This window comes from Nymphalis io, chromosome 12 (genome assembly GCF_905147045.1).
Source record: "Nymphalis io chromosome 12, ilAglIoxx1.1, whole genome shotgun sequence".
Taxonomy (NCBI): Eukaryota; Metazoa; Arthropoda; class Insecta; order Lepidoptera; family Nymphalidae; genus Nymphalis; species Nymphalis io.
In genome coordinates, this window is record NC_065899.1 from 4509335 (window position 1) to 4533343 (window position 24009).

The 24009-nt window shown below is 32.9% G+C and overlaps 1 protein-coding gene across 2 annotated transcripts in view; it reads left to right on the forward strand.

Annotated features, from left to right (window-relative positions):
* Positions 1–24009, forward strand: part of LOC126772318 (monocarboxylate transporter 13) — a 38961-nt gene that overhangs the window by 10469 nt on the left and 4483 nt on the right. Inside the window, exons 2-13 of one of the 2 annotated variants that reach the window (XM_050492625.1) lie at positions 1358–1634; positions 5766–5909; positions 15142–15389; positions 17930–18058; positions 18440–18598; positions 19187–19383; positions 21215–21281; positions 21363–21582; positions 21650–21828; positions 22573–22716; positions 23049–23127; positions 23375–23606. In XM_050492625.1, the coding sequence (XP_050348582.1) occupies positions 1358–1634; positions 5766–5909; positions 15142–15389; positions 17930–18058; positions 18440–18598; positions 19187–19383; positions 21215–21281; positions 21363–21582; positions 21650–21828; positions 22573–22716; positions 23049–23127; positions 23375–23606 (2075 nt within the window). The remainder of the gene's footprint in view (positions 1–1357; positions 1635–5765; positions 5910–15141; positions 15390–17929; positions 18059–18439; positions 18599–19186; positions 19384–21214; positions 21282–21362; positions 21583–21649; positions 21829–22572; positions 22717–23048; positions 23128–23374; positions 23607–24009) is intronic. The other variant, XM_050492626.1, reaches the window with a different exon arrangement.

A 24009-nucleotide genomic window follows, 5' to 3' on the forward strand; every position in this document is an offset into this window, starting at 1 on the left:
GTGTGTTATATGTTAGATTTAGGCTAAATCAAGAATATTTGTTTATTGTAATCGGTTCAGCAGTTTCTTAGCTATATCATAGCAATGCAGCTTTTATTAATAATTATTTTCTGATGTTTGCTCTTCCCGATAGGTTTAGTTTATATTGTAATAGTTTGACACACCACAGGTTTGAAGTAGACCACAAGCCATCCATCCAAGTGAATCTGACGTTGAAGTCACGATTCTAAAGTAGGAACCACAAAGCAGATATGTTCAAATCAGAGTATGTTCAATAGCGCAATGACAAATAATGCTTTAAAAATTTAAGAAAAAGAGATTTTTTTTCTAACGTATAAAGATCGTAAATTATAAGTTCCATAACAAAACTATTTTATTCCTTTAAAAGTTACATCAATAACAATATATTTTCTTAAACATGCTTCTTAATATTATCTTGAAAGTAGTTTAAGGAGAGATAAGATTTAATAACATAATTAATAAATTAAAAAACGATTCTGAAAATGTCTTACGTACATTTAGCTTATATATATATATTAATTACATATATACTAATATATTACATATATTACATGTATCCATAAAGAACTTTAACAGTGTCCGTACTTAACTTCGTGACGATGATCAATCATATAGTATAATCATAGACGAAATAGTTTTAGTTTATTAATAATATATTATATTAATTCATATCATATTTAGTACAAATACAAGTAGAAACCTATGTCCAACAGTGGACGCGAAGAGGGTGATGATGACGAGTAGCTAAAAATTTTAATTTTAATACTTTGTTTTCTATCCTAATGTCTTGCGTGATGTCACCGTAACCATTTAGGGTTCCATCCTATGAGTACATAACACAGAAAAATGATAATAAATATATTTGTAATAGCTGTAAACACAAAGCAAAATTATCATACAAACCACGTGCTTAACGCGACCTTAGAAACTGGTATTCAAACCACACGCAGTCTTTGACAATGACCGCGAAATTGACGGCTGTAAATATTTAACTCGTAATGTTATATGGTTGAAAGACAATGCTGAAATAAATTGATTAATATTAATGAAATATATAAGTATGTAAGACCGTTATCATTTTTTACTTCAATTTTAGAGGTTAGTCTGTAATTTTCGCATGGAAATATACCAGAATAGGATTTACCTTGTCTTTGATTGATTATGTTTTATTATCATCGTGAATATTTATTCTTACATCATACTTTCAACGTGAATTTGCTTCAATTTTAATATACACTTTATAATGAAATGAAATTAGTATTTATTAAAATTAAATTTTCTAAATAATTTTTCAACATTGAAATTAAAATTTCATATAATTTTTTTATTGTTTTAGACGGAAAGCGAAACATCTTGCGAAGAAGCGGCGCGGTTAACCGCAGAGGGGGCTGATGATGATGACGAGGCGTACGACTATGGAGAGCTACCACCACCACCGGACGGTGGCTATGGCTGGGTGGTTGTGTTTGCTTCCTTTATGTGTAACCTCGTGGTAGACGGCATTGCATACACCTTCGGAATATTTCTTCCTGAATTAGTCACGTACTTCGGAGAAGGCAAGGGCACAGTCGCGTGGGTTGGAAGCTTGCTTTCTGGAGTATATTTAGCGGCCGGTAAGTATCTTACGTAATTAGTTACGTCCAGTTAAAAAAAATCTATCTATTAAATTTTTTTTAATGTTGTTTAATTATCGTGGTACAGTACCAGAAAAACAGAAAATTTTTGAAGATATACAGTTCCATATCACGTTTTTAATGTTAGGCTAGAAATAAAATTTCATGAGACAATAATTTATTGTTTACATTTATTATATTTTTTAATTCAATAGTAAACTATGTACACATATTTTATAATATAATATATAATAAGTAAACAAACCTGTGGGTTAACTGGTGTCATTAATCACGAAGGTAGCTATAACTTTAGATATAGAGATATGATACCTAAACCTGACGTAGTCACTTACGCAACGTATAATTTGATTGGTTGATTAGTCTTGAACTCTACTTCATAAAATATTATTAATGCATACTTTATTTACTTGAGACATTTGAGAAGAAAAGATAAATTTTGTATTCATAATATCTGTCTTTGTCAGTTTCATGAACGTCTGATATAATTCAATCACCATAATTTCCAGACTCATCAATTGATTCCGGTTGTCTATTTCCCATCAATTCTAGTCACGTTGTTCGTTATGCGACTGTATTGATCGTACACTATTAAACTACCGATTTTATACGTATGTAGCTAATAGTACGAGATTAATTGCTTGAGATTCTTAGAAGTTTATAATGTGAAGTTAGAAGCGATTTACATATACACGTGAATTATTACGTAACTAATATTTTTGCTTGATTTACTGGACTCATATTTTATTGATAACTATGTTATTGTCGTATTCAGATATGTAATTTAATCCTAACAAAAATGTAGTGCATTATGTTATCAATATTTGCGATAAATCACTTGGCAACAATAATATGACGATATATAGTAGTCTCGTTGATTTTAATCACGAAAAAATATAACCTATGATTTATCATATCATATTTTTAATTACGTGATAAAAAATAAGCGGATTTTGATACATATGTTTGCTACATATATATTTTTTTTAGACTATAGTGGTACCTGTTTCAAGGGCTAATCAATTAAGCGTAACTACATGTTATGTAATAATATTATACGTCAGGTATTATGGTTGTAATTAATATTATATTGTAACTTTACTGTATAACGTAACATAAACTATGTTTCGATGCTATTTTCTTACATAGAAATGTACATGTGAGTTCTGGTAAAAGTTGATTCAAAAAGTGAAAAGTGTAATCAATCAGGGGCTGGTTTTTAGTTTAAGACTATTTTCAAAAGAATTATTTATATGAAGGACTTAAGTATTTACATATCAAAATTAAAAGTGCTCCTATAGAACTCATGAAATGTTTGCAAAATTTTAGCAGCACATCCTCATTGAATTATAATATATTTAAGCTTTTCCTTCGATACATTAAAACATTGTATTAGTTTATCTATATAATGATATTTTTTACGCTGTGTTTTTAACGTTTAATCTTGATTTCAGTTATCAAAGTATTGTGAAACAATACTTTTATCACAATCATCACGATAGGTGTTCTGTTTTCTTTTATCTGTTTTTGTTATTGACCTGGTTCGAGTTGTAATCGATGCTCTTAATCTATCAGCCCTGCAATTTTACTTTTCAATTAATGTATATTGTAAAAGTTGCGGAAATATTTCAAACATGTAATGACAAAGGTATAATTATAAAGAGTTAGTTTTCGTTTACAATCTCGTAAGTAATGAACATATGGTGTGTATCATATGACATCTGTTTAGGTTAAATTTTAGAAGATTATATGTCTATTAAATCATGCTATAACATGGACTTAATTAAATACACTATTATTAGACACTGTATTCTAAAATTTAACCGAAATAAGTGTTAGTACACTTCGCCGTTGATATTTGTTATGTAATTGCGTCTATATTATTGCTTTCAACACAATTCAATCAGCCACGCTTATTAACACAATGAGTAACGTATTTCCATGGCCATCATATACCTACTTAAAAACGATTTGCAACACACACAGTAATTTACACTTTATATTTGTTTGCTATAAGGTTTTTTAACCTCGATTATATGCAATATTTGGCCGTAAATTTTTCTGTAACGTAAAAATTTCAAAAAACCTCTTTCCAGTTTTGTGTGTTGGATTATTGATTTGTCGCCTACTCATCTCCCACTTATAACGTTCTTAATTCACATACTATATGAATTTTATACTTAAAACCATTTCTTCTTTGATACATATTTCAAGTGCTCATCGACCTACATTATAAAATGTTGATTTTAGTACTTGTTTATTTGTTTAAAAGTAAATTGTGTGTGTTGTCAACTCTATATAATTAATAATAATATTAAAAAGTATATTATTTCTCCCATATTGACGCAATAAATACGAGAAGTAGTAATAATATTTTCACATCATAGTTAATAAGATAATTCATTATTTACATAAACAAACGTTCATTTGTATAGAATTCACGAATAATAACCGACTACGAAGCGAAAATCTATTTCATAATAAAAACAACGATGTATAATTTCAATTATATTTATGTCATAATTACATTTAGCTATTTAAGTTAGGTATACAATATTCAGAGATTCTTTCAGGCCGGGCCTTCTCAGGTCTGTTGGTTTTTCAATAATCAATAAGCAAGTTCAATGCTACTTCTAATTTTTAATAAATAATTTTACTTTATAATTGTAAACCAGTTAAGAGAGACGGTTGATCGTGAGAAAGAAAAACTTGGCTAGAAATTACTGTGATTTATGGTTATTACAGAAAAATATAAAAAAGTACATTCGGAAAACTGCTATAATTTATCAATATGTAGGTTCTAATTAAGCGTATAATTTCATTTAGCTAAATAAAATTCACTCCTTGAACTGGATAGCAAGTATTTAAATGTTACGTTGGTTATTTAGGTTTTAGTACATGGTCGGCCAGGTAATGATGATCATTTAGTAAACATATTTTTAATACCTATAGCTTTTCATCGTTAAGGTTCACAATATAATTGTATGTACGAAAAGATTAAATGTCACGTTAATTTGAATTTATAATAAGTATTTTTAACGGTTGATTCTGGATGTCTTCAAAGGTAAAACTCATTTATTACAATTCTGACCTCAAACATCAACAATTTGTATTAACATGGAAGCATGGGACATGTGTTGTATATGTATCAGCGCAGTAACAATGTGAAGATTGATTTATATAAACGAAATATGTACGTGTCAGTATGTATAACTAAAGTCCAGAGCTAAGAAGTTGATGGAAAACTGTTTTAGAATAGTTACAATTAGTGCATATTATATTTGGAAATTAGGAAAAACCGGCAAACAATCTATCCGATTTTTTTTACATTCAGTTATGTATGATTATTTAAAATTCCTTAAAAAAAAAGGATAAACAGGTTTGTGATATATTTATTATTGGGGAAAGTTATAACTTAATCCAAAATATTAAAAACACAAAACATTTCCATGAAATTTCATGTAAAGTATGTAAACGCGATAGCTCCCGCTTTTATTCTTATCACTAATGTTCTGTACGTATGTTTGTAGGTGGTTGACACATTTTGCCTAAGGCTGTCCACCTCGATATCATCTTACATACCATAAAAATAATTCATTTGTATACAAAATAAACATATTAAGTGTCATAATAAAACGTTACCAATGCATTACGTAAGCTTTTGACCTCATGCTATAAAGACAAGAATTTTATGTCTCCGATCATTTCATTGTAATAAAATACAGTTTATAACGATATTGTACTAAAATAAGGGAGTGTATTGTAAATTTTTGGTTGTTACATGATTGTCAATTGTATTATGTAATAATTTCAGATTTGTACTTGTTTATCTACTTTAAGATTACTTTCGTTACATAAAAATGATAAAAATGTTGTATACACGTTATCAGGGGTACAGAAAAGGACATACCTAACACTTGCCCCTCTCCTCCCCCTATTACACCCAGGCGAAGCCGCGGGCAGGAACTAGCGAAGATGTATAAAAAAATTGAGTTGTTGATAGGAAATATTTGTAAATTTGGAAATATAAAGTTTAACTAAAATATACATTGTGTCTGTCATACGTACATTAGTTACTGACATTCATGACTAAATAACTGTACCACATTTCAGGGCCGGTGGTATCGGCGCTATGCAACAAATTCGGATGCCGAGCGGTATGCGTTGCCGGCTCGTTAGTGGCAGCGACGGCCTTTGTACTTTCCACACTCAGCAAAAGCGTCACCATGATGATGATTACATACGGCCTTATCGGAGGTAAGCTTTATTTTATATGCAAATTTATTTTATTGTCTTTATGTAGTGTTATCTAGTCTAATAAATGAGGTGACGTTTTTTTGCAATGCTTAACAATAAAACTCAATAACTTTTTATTGGCCCGACTTGGGATTTGAACCCAGGACCTCCGGGTCTGCGGTCTTACATTTAGCCACCAGACCAACGAGGTAGTAGCCAATAGACTTTTCGAGACTTTTTAGTGTCTTAGGTGTAGTATATAGTATAATATCATTATATAAGTAGCTGCGTTTCGCAGTTTTTCAAATTTAGATTATAGACGTGACAAGCGCGAACTTCATGTTCTCGTATATAATATGTTTTTCTTGAAAACGACTAACGATTTGGCTCAAATTTTGTATCAATGTTTGTATTTTAAAGTTTATCTAAATTTAGTGTCATTCCTGAGAAAAACACAGTGAAAAATGTAAAACCGAGTGAAACTCGACTGAGTTAAAAGTTTAGTTAAAAGAAGAAAGACTTCTTCTTTTCAACATTAAACAAAGACGAAGTAATTAAGTTTTCGGCTGTGATAAATAAATTAAACAATTAGAAAATTACTTTCAAATTTTCCTTTGAATACTTTGTAGGCTTCAACGAGCCCTCTGTTACGGTGACCTTATAAAAAAAATTAATAAAATTCTATTTACTAGACATTTCTCACTATTAACTCTGAATTATCTGAGATATTTATAATTCTGTCATCATTGATAAATTTAATAGCTTTAGCTGTATGACAAATAATACATAGACTTGGAAAACGGATTTTGTATTTTTTTTTTATATGGAATAGGAAGGCGGACGAGCATATGGGCCACCTGATGGTAAGTGGTCACCAAACGCCCTTAGACGTTGGCATTGTAAGAAATGTTAACCATCGCTTACATCACCAATGCGCCACCAACCTTGGGAATTAAGATGTTATGTCCCTTGTGCCTGTAATTACACTGGCTCACTCACCCTTCAAACCGGAACACAACAATACCAAGAACTGCTGTTTTGCGGTAGAATATCCGATGAGTGGGTGGTACCTACACAGACGAGCTTGCACAAAGCTCTACCACCAGTAATGTATGCCAAGGCACCAGTATGTCAATGTTTGTTATAAATAAAATGTCAATAGATGCGATTTTTGCTCATTTCTTTAGATATTCGACTTTACAAGTAAATACAAAATAAAGAGTTACTTTATAGGGAATTATGTAGATTTGAGTACATGACCGCAATGCAGCAATCAGCTCTATGTCACCTTGGCTCTGTAATAACTGTCAGGTTTATATGGTGATATTAATTATCTATCTATTATGATGGAAAAGATAATAATATTCACTTAGTTATTCAAATCGATTCAATAATTTTCTTGCGTCACAATTAGCTAAGTAACATAAATGAAGTAGGATTACGATTTCATTTCTTATCATTCCGTGTCCATAACAAAATATCACAAAATGCTTGCATAAATTTTCATTATTTTATTGACACAATTCCCAAATATATTCCTTGCCAATCCATTCCAAAATAAATAAATGAAAGAACACATGCGGTATTGAGATATATTTTAAAAATTAATTTATAGAACAATATTTAAACTATATTTAAAGTATAAATAAACATTTATATGTCTTACTGCCGCGTAATTGTCTCATCTTAAAGATAATGTTTGGATTAGAGCTTGTGTGAGTACATTACTATATAATACAAAACCAATATACTTTACTGCACACAAAGAAGTAACATACAGAGGTAAATTTTACAAATGTTGTTGCTACTCTCCTATGTAATTTTATAATTTATATACCTTATTCTACCACATGTGTATCCGCCCCGCGTTGGAGCAGTGTGGTGGAAAAAGCTCCAATCTTTAGAGAGAGGAGGCCTTTAGCGAATCAGTGTGGCATTAACAGACTGTAACGTTACTTTTTGCTAAACCTTAATTTAGTACGTTGAATGTCAGGGGCTAACCCGCGATCTTCGTATAAGATTCTCGTGTACGTGTTAGATCGGCTCTTTAAAAAAATAATAATAATGTAAATAATATATGTTTATTATTCAATTAGTATACAAATAGTATACAATTTATTTATTAAACAACATTCATATTGATAGAATAATGTTTTTATTTAAATATAAATTAAGTATTTTATGAAATTATAAATTCTAGCTAAAACGATATATTTTACTTAAAATATCGTTAGAGGACTGTTAAAGGACAATGTACACGCATAATAAACTTCAGACAGTTTTATAACAAAGGAAACATGTAGGCGGAGAAGATAACGACACGCAGATAATTTAGCTAAAGAAATTATAATACATTAGAAGTCTTCATAAAGTTTCCATAATAGCAGGTCCTTAATCTTGAATAATTTAGGGGCTATGTAAACAGATTAAGTATTCATAAAACTGACGATAAAATATTCAAGTACTAAACTTAATGGAAACGTTATTATATATGGTCAAGGGAAGGACAAACAGTTACTTATATTATGATAATCTTCCTAAATAGATTTCTTGTATAACTACTCATATTGAACGTCTTTTTGTTTCTCATGAAATTGTCAATACTGCGTTCAACATACGATAATACGGTATTGTCTCGGCATGTATGAAATAAGTACAAGTAACTTGAAACAGACAGTAGACTTATTCAATGGAACTTTGATATCCAACGAATATTATAAATGCAGTAGTATGTTAGTTTCTCTTCCACGCAGCTATTGATACCTACTTAAATTCCTAATAGTTGCATTTTAAATTGGATGTGGCTGCTAAGTGACATATGTTACTTTGCATACATATTTCTCTGGCAGAGGTGATGACGAGATTTAAAGAAATAAAATAAAATATCGAGGTACGTTAAGACAGATTTAAAAATGATGACGAATGTTACCAAAAATATATACGAATAAAGTCCACAGTCTTTTCTAGAAACGGTCGTAAATGAACTAGTTTAGGTAACATTGTAACTGAACCTTAGATACATAATTGAGTAGTCCATCTATCTGTTACAATTGAATTTCAATTGAATCCGCTCGTCGATATAAAATCCAAACTGCGCATAGAATCCATAAACGATTTAAACTCGTGTTCAGAAATAGAAGAAGGGCTTGTGTGAGCAAACGTGATCGTTTATATAAATGTCTGTTGCCACGGCCTTGGCACATTGGCACATATGTAGACGACACGCCGGAGACGTCCTTCTGAAAGCTTTTGGCTGCGTTATTAAAACAAATAAAGCTTTTTTAAGTGCTTTGAGAGTACTAAATTTAGTAATAAAATTTATTTTGAAAAAGTTCTACTGTTCGTATATCTTAGTTTATAATTTAATTATTGAGACTTCATGATAGTATATATATATATATATATATATATATATATATATATATATATATATATATATATATATATATATAAGTAAAATTTTATTTTACATTATTTACTATTTGTGACAAACATTTAAAAAACCTATTAATATTTTCTACTTAACAGACGAAATATAAAATTAAAACCAGCAATTGTAGTCACAGATGCTGACTGAAATTATACTAAGTATAATAAAGCGAGTCGTTAATTGAATTGTTTAAAAGTTCATGTTATTAATTCGCTGAAATTGGTAGCAACAGACCGATGTGTGAAAATTGGACACTTGCCAGCCAACCAGCAAACAAAGCGATATAAACACTACGTGTATGACTTTTCATAAGCCCTTTGGGAATTAGCGATGAGTTTAAAACAACGGGTTTTCCAATCCTACCCTTACCTTTGTCAGTTAATAATGCATTCACATGCCATTTTGTACTTTGGGTTTTCTGAGTATAAACTATGAACAAATATTTACTGGAATTCTTAGATCGATTAACCCTAATGACCTTAGCTACTGCACAACTGATTTTTAAAACCAAATAATACGATTGTTAATTTAAAACAGACGAGATATATAGATAATTTATGTAGTCAGTGGAATAAAGAGGGCACCTTGAAGACGAATTAATAGTTCCCCAAACTTGACTAGTCCAATTTTGTGTCCTTAAACGTTTGTTCCAAGGTCATAGCAGAAACTTGGCCTAGTGCCAGTTATTGTAGACGATACGGCGCCTTGCCGAGCATGGTGATACTCTGTTATCTGATAACAATCCTTAACTGATTTTTAAACCGTCCTTGTCACTATTTTTTGTTTTAATTGAATTTTATATTCTTTATTATTAATAAAAATTACTGATGCTTTGCGCATAATTGCATGCATTTAACCAAACATCTGTGGATGACTTGTATTCATTGCGAGAATATGACATTGATGATTATTCTTTTAATAATCATTAGTGAACTTAATGTGAATCCCTAACTAATATTCCGATCCACGATTCTGTTGCTTAAATACCCCGGCATCTACCACGCCTTTAGATATAGTTAATACTGTAAGTGAGCAAGCGTACCAATTTTTTTTAATTCTATCAAATTCAGGTTAAACAAAATTATTCAACTCACTAAAAACTTTATTATTATTTATAATTAATAATCGAAGCACCTCTTTGTAAACGGTGTTAGGCTTTGTGCACTATTAAGCCCGTTCCTGAAGCTCTTCTGTGTAGTACCACCCTTTTTTTTTCGCTGGAAAAACGCGTTTGCGCATTTCCCCCACTTGAAGTGGTGGGTATGTGAAACTCGCCGGCGCCGAGCATGCGTCGGTATACCCACTAAAAAACCAGCGGTACCCACACCGCCATTTCGAGGGGCGTCACGGGATCGCTTGCGCATACTACCGTGGTGTAGTACCACCCTATAAATGATATTCTACAGCTAAAAAGCAATACTTCGTATGGTTGCGATCCGGTTTGCAGAATGAATGAGTAAGCCAATGTAACTACAGGCACAAAGGACATAACATATTCGTTCCCAAGATTAGTGGCGCAATTTTAGCGATGTAAGGAATGATTAATATTTCACCGTCCTTAGACATTGGCGATGTAAGATAAATAATAATATAACATAAATAATAATAATAAATTTTATTTACACCCAAAACATGTACAAAATTTTAGTTGGCAGTTTTATTTAAATCTAGGGTTTTTACATAAGCAACAAAGGTGGTGGACCTCTTGACTCCGAAATTAATATAAATTGCAATATGAGTCAGTGATTCTGGTATTACGATTTATATACAAACATATTATTCACATAAAAAACGACGTTTGAGTTATTTTCTTTTGGGGCCAAAATTACTCGCAAAGCTCACTCTGGAGCATGCAACACAAAAGCTGTCCGTGTGATAACAGTTCTCACTAAAATCAGTGCCGGCCATGTTCAACGACAGGCAGGACTTTTGATTGTCATGGGGAAGTACACTTTAAGAAGGAACTATATACGTTCAAATTTAAATTATATATTCTCATGGATGGTATTCTTTATTGATAATAAGACATTGTGTATTTTGCATTTCGTTATTTGCACCCACATACGACCGTTCTAACGATTAAAAAAAACTAAAAAAAATCCACTCGTTTGGTTGGAATTTCTAAAAACTTTAAAATACATGTAACTCAACTCTTCACTCAAGAAACACAAATAGTAAATTTTTACCAGATATATTTTTTTCATTTTTTATTAATGTTTCAACACCATTTCTGCCGTTTGGGGTTGAATTTCTAATAACGTCGAAATATGTATGCATTTATTTTTAATCAGAAGCTTTAATATTAAATATAATTCTTATAACATCAAAAATGATGGAATCCCCATACAAACTTTTACCTTCCTAGGGGGTAAATTTTCAAAAACACATATTTATTTATTGATAACAAGAAGCTTGTATATGAAATTGCGTGCCTTCTAACTTCAAAAATTACGGGTTTCCATACAACCGTTCATCCCTTATTTTAACCCTTTAAGGATCGAATTTCTAGAAATCCTTCCTTAGTTGTGGTAGCATCATAAAATGTATCAACAAAATTTCAAGTTTCTAACCCCTGTAGTTTACGCTCTGCGTTGATAAATCATTCAGGAAAAGTTTTTGTATGTGCATAGATATAACAACAAAAACACATATGTTTTTATAACTTTTGATAGACTCAACCGATTTTGATGAAATAAAGACTAAACGAAACCTCGAAATACTACTAATTTGTAATTTTTAGCCGTTTCCGAGGTTAGTCTGGATAAACAAACGGACAGACTGACAAAAATAAAAAATGATTGTTTTCGTTTTACTAAATCGCAAAACATATTAACTTTAAAAAGGGCAGTTATTTTGAAATCACAGACAGACACTTCATTTTAATTTATATGTATAGATTAAAGAAAATATAAATATACGTATTCCGAACAAGAGTATTCGTGAACTTAAAAATTTGTGGATATAATCTAAATATCCACATATTTTACATAGCTTATCGCGTAGATGAGGCTTTACAAGAAGTTTTTATGAAAACAAAAACAATAATCCTGCCTTTAAATTTCTGCGGTGAACGGAAAATATTTGTAATTCATAATTAAAAAAAATCTACAAAATATAATAGGAATGTCCTCCAGACCGATTTCGGCCATGGCGGCCAATCTCAAGAGAGGTTAGCCAACTGCACAGGACATATTACAGTGCACACGTGTGTGCGCAATCACAGGTGCACTCTCTTTCCCTTACTCGCATAGTCCGATGGGATGGCAATCCGACACGACCGGAAATAGTTCAGGCGCTCAACGGATGTACGTCCTTTCCTAGACAGAAAAACCCAATAGTTTTTATTATGCCTTAAATCTAGCCACATTTTTTTTTCACGCAGTGGAAACCTTCAGAAAGGTACTTAGCTTCCATGGGGGGGAGGAACTGGGTTATGTGGGATTCTAAATCTAGCGACTAGACCAACGAGGCAGTGGATATATAATAACACATTGGCATCCAACATACAATGTACTGAGTATATTTGTATAATATATACATTATATATATATATATATATATATATATATATATATATATATATATATATAATGTATTGTTTTAAACAAATTTACATGTATGTAAATGTACATAGATAAGTAGGCCTAGTAGTTTTTAATATAACAGTTTGTTTGCGTATATTTAGTTTTATAAATTGAAATTTGAAATAGGTATACATGTTGAACTGTCCGTACAAAACTATAGCGTGCCGATGTTGACGCGCAAATTGTGTGGTGTGACCTAAATCCGGTCGTACGTAGACGACTTTTGGATTAAAACATTGTACTATTTAATACATCGTCAATAACAAAATTGTGATATTATTTTTCAAACATACCAGGATCATAAAATAAAACTACTTAATCTCTTTCAAGAGCCGAGCGATCTTAACTGACGATCGTGGGTTTATATCTGGCAAGCAAGAGTTTTCATTGGCTTATTTGTGTTTATAAATCATTCTCGTCTCGACAGGGCACCATTTATTAGTTGTTTACTGTATTTTTATTTAAAAAGATATAATAACCATATTTGCAATAACGTATTCCACTTGAATTTGTTACTTGTTATATTGATATAAACATTTAGTATCCTAATTTATGGAACTGTTCGTGATTTACACATTTGTCGTGTACGAAACTAAAGCATCAACTTGGTATGTTTGTTTAAGTACGATTTAATCATATTAGCTTTAATTCTCGATGATATCGATCGTGAGCTCATCATCAATGTCATTTCAAAGATCAATGATATTATAATACTTTTCATCAATATTATGCCAATAAAAAAGGCACTTGTGACTTTCCAGTAGCGATATTGAGCAATAGATAAGAATACTCATCGAAATATATAAATGATATAAAATACTCATCTTTGTTTCATCTTTATCTGAATATTATTTGCGTACTGAGCCCAGCTGTCAAAATAAAATTTATAAAGAAAGTTTAGTCTTTCGGGATTGATATGCTCTTCATATTAAAAACCCTTCCTGTTATTGATGAAAATTGAAGTTAAAAACAAAAGAGCTTATTTATTAAAATTACTTTATAGCGGTATAAAACAAATGGAAATCGAAAGTCACGAGCGAAACTCCTTGAAACAAAGTACATTGAGTTTTCAGGTCAGGTTTCATACACAGTACGTGTTTTCGTATTGCTTCCCGGAAAGTGACGCATATTAGATTAATGCTGATGACCCCTCGGCAACACTCGCGAGTCCTTTGTTTGGTTTCGATTTGTGGGCCGCAAACACTGACTCATACGTTATCGTACTCCAGATATTCGCTGTTTGGACGAATGCATATGTTTAAATTAGAATAACAAATATTTCATTAAATAAATTATTCAAATATGACTACGAATATTCTTGCTTACGAATATATTAAAAATGGTTAATATTTGTTTTTATTATATTTTATTCACATAGGTAAAACTGATGTCACTTCATAGATTTGTTTTATCGGAACATTTGCCCAAATTGCTCGATGACAAATATTGTCCGAGTCAATGGGTGACAATGATCTGACATTTAGAAACATTAATTTTGTTCTTACATTGTATCTATAGTTACAATATGCAGAAATGACTACTATGGATACTATTTATTCACTTCTTACTTACTTCAGTTTAATAACAGTAGACGAGTATTTTTTCGTATTACTTTAAATATTTAACTGTCAGAAAATTACATTTTAAATATAAAGGATTAACTTAAAAAATATCAATTAATACCGTCAGTCACTATGAGTCTGCATCAATTATAATGAATTTGTAAATAATAATTGAATATTTATTAAACACGAAGAGTTACTTGTTCCTTAGTTTAGTCTGATTTATAAATATAATTTACTAAAAGGTTTTTTCAAAATTAAAATTAACTTACTACGTTTAACTTGATGGAATTATGTAACTTATCGACTATGATATCGTAGTTGCTTAAAGTAAACTAATGCCCGTCAATGTTCCAATGCACGACAACAGCCTACTCTTTAAAAAGAATTCGAAGCTTATACGACGCTGTTTCACTACGCTCGGGTTGACGAATAACAATTGCCACTTGAAACATACTGATGACAGATTTAAACCAACAATTAAAATGCTTTTATATTTACCCACACAAACATATCGGCACTTGGGCTTGGGGTGGATTGTTCATTGCGTTGCTAATGTGACTAGTTTATCAAAAGTCTATAGAACCAAGTCAATACTAACAAAAGATGGCTCTGCTGATTGTCTCTTCTAATTGTTTCAATTATTTATTTAAAATAACAAGATTTATTTCTTTCAGGTATGGGTTTCGGTATGATCTACCTACCATCTGTAGTAGCGGTAGGCTATTACTTTGAAACTCGTCGCTCCTTAGCTACGGGTATAGCGGTGTGCGGTTCAGGGGTTGGAACGTTTAGTTTTGCTCCTTTAGCTGCTATACTGCTGAATGAATTCGGTTCGTGGCAGAATGCGAATCTGCTGCTTGCTGGATTAATTTTGAACTGTGCTGTATTCGGAGCTCTGATGAGACCACTCGTATATCCAAAAGTAAGTACCCACAGATATATATAGAACAGTTACTGCATACAATTACAAAATAATTATTAAATTGAGATAATTTGTCAGCTTGGAAGCGATAATCTCGAGTATTGCTAATTCAATACGATTGCTTAACTTCTTGCTACGCCCTTAAGTAGCGGAGCAGTAACCATATACGTCATCAAATCTAGCAAACTACTGTGATTTACGAGTAGTTGTCACTCACACGCATGCTTAATAGTAATTGATTGGGTTGCTATGCAATTAGTTAATGATAAAATCTACACATTAAAATTATTTTTTATTCATTTCAACTAACTAATATTGATTTTCATAATATGCACAAAATTAGCTGCTTTTGATGTTTTATTAACTGAAATAAACAAAATATAATCATAATCCTAACGGGCTTATACGCTTGCGTAAGTTTTAAAAATAGTCTATATGTTTGTGCACGTGGCTAGGATGTAAGTATACATTTAAAATTACTAATAGATTATAAATAGGATTACTTGTCATGTGCGCCTTGTCGATGTCAAGTTAGAATTTATTCAAATAGAGACAAGATTCTTTCAATTTAAAATCGTTAATGCAACATCATAGTGAATCGCTTCTTAATTAACAAAAATTAAATGTATATGTTAATAAACTTAAGCAATGAAGAGAACTCAATATGTGACGTCATGTTTGTATGAGTGATCATGGTCGAAATGTAAAAATATGAACAAAAAAGGCGTTCTGTACGAGATAATATAGATGATAAACTTGGAGTTAGTAATCGCTGGTTTTCATAGGCCGAGGCCATATAAATTGAATTGTATAGAATAAAATTGTTGGTGTTTGATCAAAACGAGTAACTGCTAAGTCCTTGTCAGTTCTGATGGGTAGAATCTACATCCCAAACTTGTCTTGTAAAATGTCGATTCAATAATGCTTATAAATCTATTTCTTTAAACAAAGTATACACACTTTGTTTTCATTTTGTTGATAATATATTATTGATTTAAATTATATTGACTTTTCACTTCTACTTAGCAATTTGTCACTGGACTTCGTACTCATGTTTTTATAAGTCTGCTTGTCGTGTCATATGTAAGAAAGATAGTTAATTATTACACGCTTTAAATTAGTTCTACTTTGTATCTTGTATGTAACTAACACTATCAGTATTTAAACAAATTTAGAAAGTCAATATTAACCTTTTTCTTATTATCGTTTTTATTTGAAACGTTGCAAGAAGGAATTCGAATGATAACATTATTGTTTATTACTACCGAGACTCTAGACGATTTGTCAATGGAGCTAGAAGTCTTATAGGAACATTTCAGTAGCTCTATAAAGTTGGCCTCATTTGGTTTGTTTTGACAAGTCCCATACATTACACTGACAAATGTATATTGTAAATACTTGTAACTGCATAAAAATGTATATTTAATGATTATGCAAATATTAACATCTATAGCTTAAATATATTTTAGTTTTATTCTTTGCTTAATATTTTTTAATCTAATCTTTAAGTTAATTGATTCTTGTATCTTTCGAATGCATTAATTTTATAATTTGTGGAAATTCCGTTGGTCTACTAAGACCTTTTTAATCTTTATAATGTTGCTATATCCATAAAATAATAATTTTAAAAATCTGTAATATTGCAATACTGTACCATGTAATGTGAACAAGGAACCTTTACAATAATGCCAACAACTTTACAAAATTTCAACTCAATCGGAAGAACAATGCGTTAAAGTATGTAATACGAACAGAAACAAGCATTTAATGTATACGAGTATATAAGATATGTACATATTTGTTCCCGAAACTTCTATATCAATACAAATGGATAGTAAATTTATAAAACATAGTTACCTAATTGTGAATTATAAGTGAAATTAAAAATTTAAATACAAGACCTGTATGTATTGTTGAATATTGGCATATGTGCCAAGATGCGAAAGTTATACAAGATCTTGATGTCATGCTTCATTGTTGTAGGTGACAAAGTCTATTGATTGCAAATAAGAATCTGCATACACGAATCAAAACACATAAAAACATCCTCATTAAATAAATAAAAAATGTTCGCTGCAATAGAAAATAAGTCTATAATATATAAAATTATAAGTACATTAAAAATATTCGCATTAAACCTTGGTTCGCCTGGGTCTGAATTTTCATTTGAATTCACTGCAGTGTCAGGAATGACAAACCATAAACTAAAAATAGAAGCTTTAATTTAGCATTCGTTCATCGCTGCATTCGATTCAGCATGAATTTCAGTTGGTCTAATTAGAGGTTTAGCAGGAATAGGCTTTTGTATGGCTGATTTCACGTAATTATACGAGGCTTTTATGAACCGAGAGGTAAAGGTGGAAAACTAATTAAAAGCAACATTCATCTTTGAAAAGATGCTTAATTTTCATAAATCTATGCCAAAATAACTGAAAATATATTTTTTTAAACTAAATTATATCATAGTGTTTTTTGCGCGTTGTTACTTATTCACAATACAAATGAATAAAAATAACATAGATATTTGTTTAATCTTTCAGACATCTGGTGAAAAGCCATTATTACAAAGGATGGCAGAAGAGAAGAGACTGCAAATGGAAAGAGGCTCAATTGGAGGCTCATACTTCGTGGTACAATTACCTGATGGTACTATGGAGAAAAGATTAAAGGTATGATTAAATAAAAAGTTCATAAATTTACTTGTGTCAGGGCTATATGCAGGGCTATTAGAGTAGGTATCACACTTATCAATAACTTTACCGACAAACAGCAGTATTTGGGATATATATATTTGAAGGGACAATAAGACTGTAATTACAAACACAAGAAGCCTTAACATCTTAATTTCTATGCTATGGCTATGGCATTAATTTAAGAAACTGATAATATTTCTTACAGTGCTAATCAATCGACTATCGAGCTTGCCTGACTGTCTTCTTATTTTTATATGTATAGAAATAATACAATTTATAACAATAACATAATTTGTTTTCTGATATGTTATCAATATAAACTTGGCTTCTCATTTAATTAATATTCAACCGTTTCAGGCGCCCTTAAACATAGACCCTGGTGTACATTCGTCCCTAAACTTAGAAGCTTTGGCGAGGGTACCCACCATCCCCAACATGCCAGGAGTACCTACGGTACCCACTCTCCCCACCATAACTGAATCTAGGGTGACAGATGACAATGGCGAGAAAAAGAAGGTAACAATAAAATACTGAATTACGGGTTTATTTATTTATGGAAACCTTTGAAAATTAATACCAACCTTTATAATTTTATTTGTATTAATAATCTCAATGACACGTTGAAATAACTGTTGCTCGTATTCGGAATTGAAAACGTATCTGTTGCTAGTTTTAATACCTCTTTGTTTTTGCTTGAGTTCTGTAGGCATGCTTTCAATCAATTAATCAATCAAACAATAGCCAATCGTAGTCTACTGCTAAACATAGGCCACTCCCAAGGTGCGCCAAAGCTCCCGGTCCTCCGCCTTCCGCATCCAGTCGGTACCCGCCACCTTCTTAAGGTCATCGGTCCACCTGGCTGGAGGGCGCCCTACGCTGCGTTGGCCGATCCGCGGTCTCCACTTAATGTCAAGAAATGTTGACACTTTTCCTATGTCACTTCAAAACGCAGACTTAATCTGTGAAGAATCAGTTTGGTTATGAGGCACTTTTAATTGCGAAGCGTGTAACTAACGCTGGTTATTGTCTAAATAATTGTCTAATTGATTTAGTATGTATCCCAAATGTTCTAAAATAAATAAATAAATAGTGCGAACGTTCCAGGGCGAGAACGGCTCGGCGTCTGCGCAGATGCAGGCGGCCATGTCGCGCAACGTGTCGTCGCCCGCCTTCAGCGCGCAGGCGCCTGGCCTGCCCAAGAACGGCTCCGTGCCCTTCTTCGACCGCCAGCGCAAGCACAGCTCCGCCGACAGGTCAGCCAGCGATAAGCCCGCAGATAAGGGCGACAAGTCCGCAGATAGGTACGACTTTAGTTACATTGGGCGGTGACGGTGGACCGCGGGCGGAGGGAAGGCTTGGTGGGTTGCGGATCGGAATGGTTACGGTGAGCATGCATGAGCATTCACCAATAGGGAAAACGTAGTAAGCTCGAACTAAAAGGGGTGTTTTTGTTTAATTCAGTGCTGATGTGGCTCTAATATGATATATCTTATATACCTCGAATAAAACTTAGTTTTGGGGGCGTGGTTTAGCTGCGCGTGCTCCTTAGACATATTTGTCGCTTTTTATAGTCTATCTAAAATTCCAATTATTCTATTTTAATCATTATTGATATTTAAATTTAGTTTCTTTTTTAATTATATTAATTTAAGAACCGAAACAAGGAGAAGTCAGCCTTCGATAAAGTTCAAGTACGACTAGGCCAGCTTAAAAATAAATGTCTTAACTGAAGATTTAAGTAGAATTTTGTTCATGTGTCGAACACATCTGAACAATTTCTATTAAAAACAATAGTGGTGAAATTGAAAATATTTTGTTTGTATTATGTTGTAAGGCTTATGCTGCGTCTACACCAAAGAAGAAATATGTACTTTAGTGAAACCGCAATATTAGAATGACCTAGAAATGATTCAGCTTGAATTCCGCTTATCTCTTATACATGGTTTCGTGTTTCAGTGGATTTCTCTTTTTACTGATAATATGGTATAAGGCTTTATAAGATGGCTATGCATGTTGGGCTTAATGTTTATATGTTTTCGTGAAAACATTTTAAAATGGCGCTTTATGATATTTTCTTTTATTGATTGCTATGTCAATTCTAGAAAATATTCTTCTTATATATTTTTTGTTTCCAGATTAAGAAAATAAAACACTATTTCTTTTGGACATGTTTTATTGATAATGTTATTTCATTCAGTCTTACTTTATTATTGTTAATATCTGTAATATTATACAACATTATGTTAATGTATTATAGTTATATACTAGCTGTTGCCTTCGCGCTTAATGTATAAGTAAAGGATAAATAATTGTTGGGAAGTTTATGATTTTAAAGTAAGACTCATGAAATGTCATTCTGTTTAGAAAAAAGTATATCAAGGGTTCTTTTAAAATTTTAGATTGATGATTATTCTTTTAATAATAATCATGAGTGAACTTACTGCTTATTCCTGTAGTTTCACTTAATATATCTTATAGTAATACACGAAGGAGTCCCCATACAAACTTTCAACCCCTATTAGGATTTTACCCTCTTAGGAGGTAGATTTTCATAAACGCAGAAATACATATCTATTTCTAACCAGAAATATGTATATGAAATTTCATACCTTTAACTTTGAAAATGATGGGTTTCCGTACAACCGTTCATCCCTTATTTTAACCCTTTAAGGGTGGAATTTCGAGAAATACTTCCTTAGTCGGTGCTTACTTCATAAAATGCATCAACTGTCAAAATTTCAAGTGTTATCTAAACATCAAAAATCCGTATGTTTTTATAACTTTTTATAGACTCAAACGATTTTGATGAAATAAAGACTAAACGGAACCTTAAAATACTTCTTATAATAATTCAGTTATTTAATTTGTAATTTTTAGCCGTTTCAAAGATTGGCCTGGACAAACTGACAGGCATTTTTTTTAAATGGTGTTGGTTTTGCTTAATCGCAAATAGCCATATTAATTTTAAAAGAGGCAGTTATTTTGAAATCACAGGCAAACTTCAATTTTATTTATATGTATAGACAACGTGTTTTCATTATTTCAATTCCTTTATTTAATTAATTATAATGAATATTAAGCTTTAAATATTTATTAAATTACGTTTAATAGTTTTATAATTATCATTTTCAGATTTAAACCGTCCTTAGCAGCAATCAAAGCCACGTCTAAAACTTCGGTTAGCAGTCATCGCCACGACGTACGTTATTCATAGAATTCAAAGAAAATCATTTAATAAATATATAATATTATACACTATATTAGATATTTTGTTTCGTAGATGGATGCGGAAAGCGGAGTGTACAATTCCAAGCTATCGGTAGCGGCCCCACGAGAACCTTCTAGAATGGTCCGACCTCTCTCGCGGAAAGACATCTTCTATTCTGGATCAGTCATCAACCTGCCGCAGTATCAAAGTCAAAAGTCCCTACAGGGCTACAGGAACTCTGTTCTGAGTTTACCGCAGAGTAGACAGACCGGCGATTTGGACAGACAAGAACGTGAGTACTGCCAGCGAGAGATATTCAAGCGCTAAGTGTATCTGACTAAGGCCGGCTGCCGTTGCAGAGTACGACCTGTGCCCGTGCCTGTCGCTGCCCAGCTCGTTCAAGTCGGCGCTGTCGTCCATGCTGGACGTGAGCCTGCTGCGCGACCCCGCCTTCATGCTCATCGGCGTGTCCAACGTGTTCGGCATGGCCGGCCTCTACGTGCCCTTCGTCTACATCGTTGACGCCGCGCACCTCAATGTGAGCACTCACACACACGCGCACACGCTAATATTTGTATATATTGTAATCGAACCCACGACCTTCGGCGTGAAAGGCAACCATCCACCAACCACGCCAACCGGCTCGTCACAACTTATTAGTGTTTTGGTAGATTTACTCTTTATTAGTGTTTCGGTTTCTCCTCGTGCTCGTCTATAAAGTACACCATTTTGTGAAAGCTGCATGAGCCAAGAGATAAAGTACACCATGGTGTGAAAGCAATCCATCATCATTATCATCAAACCATCATCAATATCATCAATGGACCAACGTGGTAGCATAATTTTTAAACATTTTCCATACAGGACAGGGCATGAGTTCTTTGACCAGCAGACGGGTTCTCACTTTTCAACTAAACAAAACACAATATTTAGCATAATAATACTATATTTAGGTGTATGCATATCCATCTGCATATTTTACTGGTGGTAGAGCTTTGTTCTAGGTCGTCTGGGTAGGTACCACCCACTTATCAGACATTCTACCGCAAAACAGCAGTACTTGGTATTGTTGTGTTCCGGTTTGAAGGGTGAGTGAGCCAGTGTAATTACAGGCACAAGGGGCATAACATCTTAGTTCCCAAGATTGGTGGCGCATTGGTGATGTAAGCGATGGTTAACATTTCTTACAGTGCCAATGTCTATGGGCGCCCGCCTTCCTATTCTATAAAAAATATCTTTTGTTTGTATTAAAATTGTCCTAATGGTACATATGTGTCTTCAGGGTGTGGAGCAATCGCAGGCGTCGTTCCTGTTGTCAATTATCGGTATCACCAACACCATCGGTCGTATCGCGTGTGGTTGGGTTGCCGATTTCCCTTGGATGGACTCGCTGCTGCTTAACAACATATGTTTAGTTATTGCTACCGTGAGTATCGATAATCTCTACTTCATTATAATAATAAATAATGTTTGTATATTTTAAGTTGGCCAAGTACGTAACGGTTTTACCTTAAGGAAAATGGTTTCAGATACTATTTATTTTGAATACAGTTCGATTGGCATTCACAGATACCGTCAGCAAGACAAACAGCAGTTACCACAAAATAATCTTTACATTGCTCTTTCGTGTAAAAGGAATTGAACTAGGATTATATCTATCAAGGATATTTTTTATTTAATAGAAAGAAAACTGGCATCCACATATTTTACTTTACAGTTAAAGTACGTAGAATCTCTTTTAATTTTCAAATTTAACAGATTTCAGTTGCGGTAACACCATTCTGTTCTTCATACGCGTCATATGTGGCGGTCGCGATCGCATTTGGAATAGCTATTTGTGAGTATATTATATGATGGTAAATGTAATAATATTATACACCTACTAATTATTTATAAGCAGACATAATATATCAACTATGAACTACGCCGTTATAATAATTTTTACACATATCATATATATTACATATAAATTAATTAAAAATTAGTCATCATTCTTCAAACTTCAAATCGCGTCTGTAACCTTATTTTTGGTACGAAAAAGTTATTATAAATGATCATTATCATACACGGCTCCATATTTCCAGCGGGCTACATCTCGCTGACGTCCATCATCCTGGTGGATCTTCTGGGGCTAGACAAGCTGACGAACGCGTTCGGGCTGCTGATCCTGTTCCGCGGTGCGGCGGCCATCGTGGGCTCCCCGCTGGCAGGCGCCGTGTACGACGCCACGCACAACTACGACGCCTCCTTTTATATGGCCGCCGCCTTCTTCCTTGCCGCCACGCTAACCTCCTTCGCGGCGCCCGCCTTCCGCAGGTACCGTCGCACACCACACTCGCTACCCCACCCGCGCTACCCGCTAGCGGACGACATACATGTCAATCGTGACAGTGTGTCGCAGTATTGGAGATGTGGTTTTGCTCCAAAACGTGTGCTTAATAAATTTAATCGAAAAGTCACATACATACGACTACAAACAAAAAATTGCCACGACCAACACATGGCATATATGCGCTAGTCTCATGAGGTGTTTGCCGGTAGAGGTGGATGGCCAAATGGGACACCTGATATTAAATGGTCACCAGTGCCCATAGATATTGACGGTGTAAGAAATATTAATCATTCCTCACATCGCCAATGCGCCATTAACCTTGGGAACGAAGATGTTATGTCCCGAGTGCTTGTAGTTACACTGGCTCACTCACTCTTTAAACTGGAA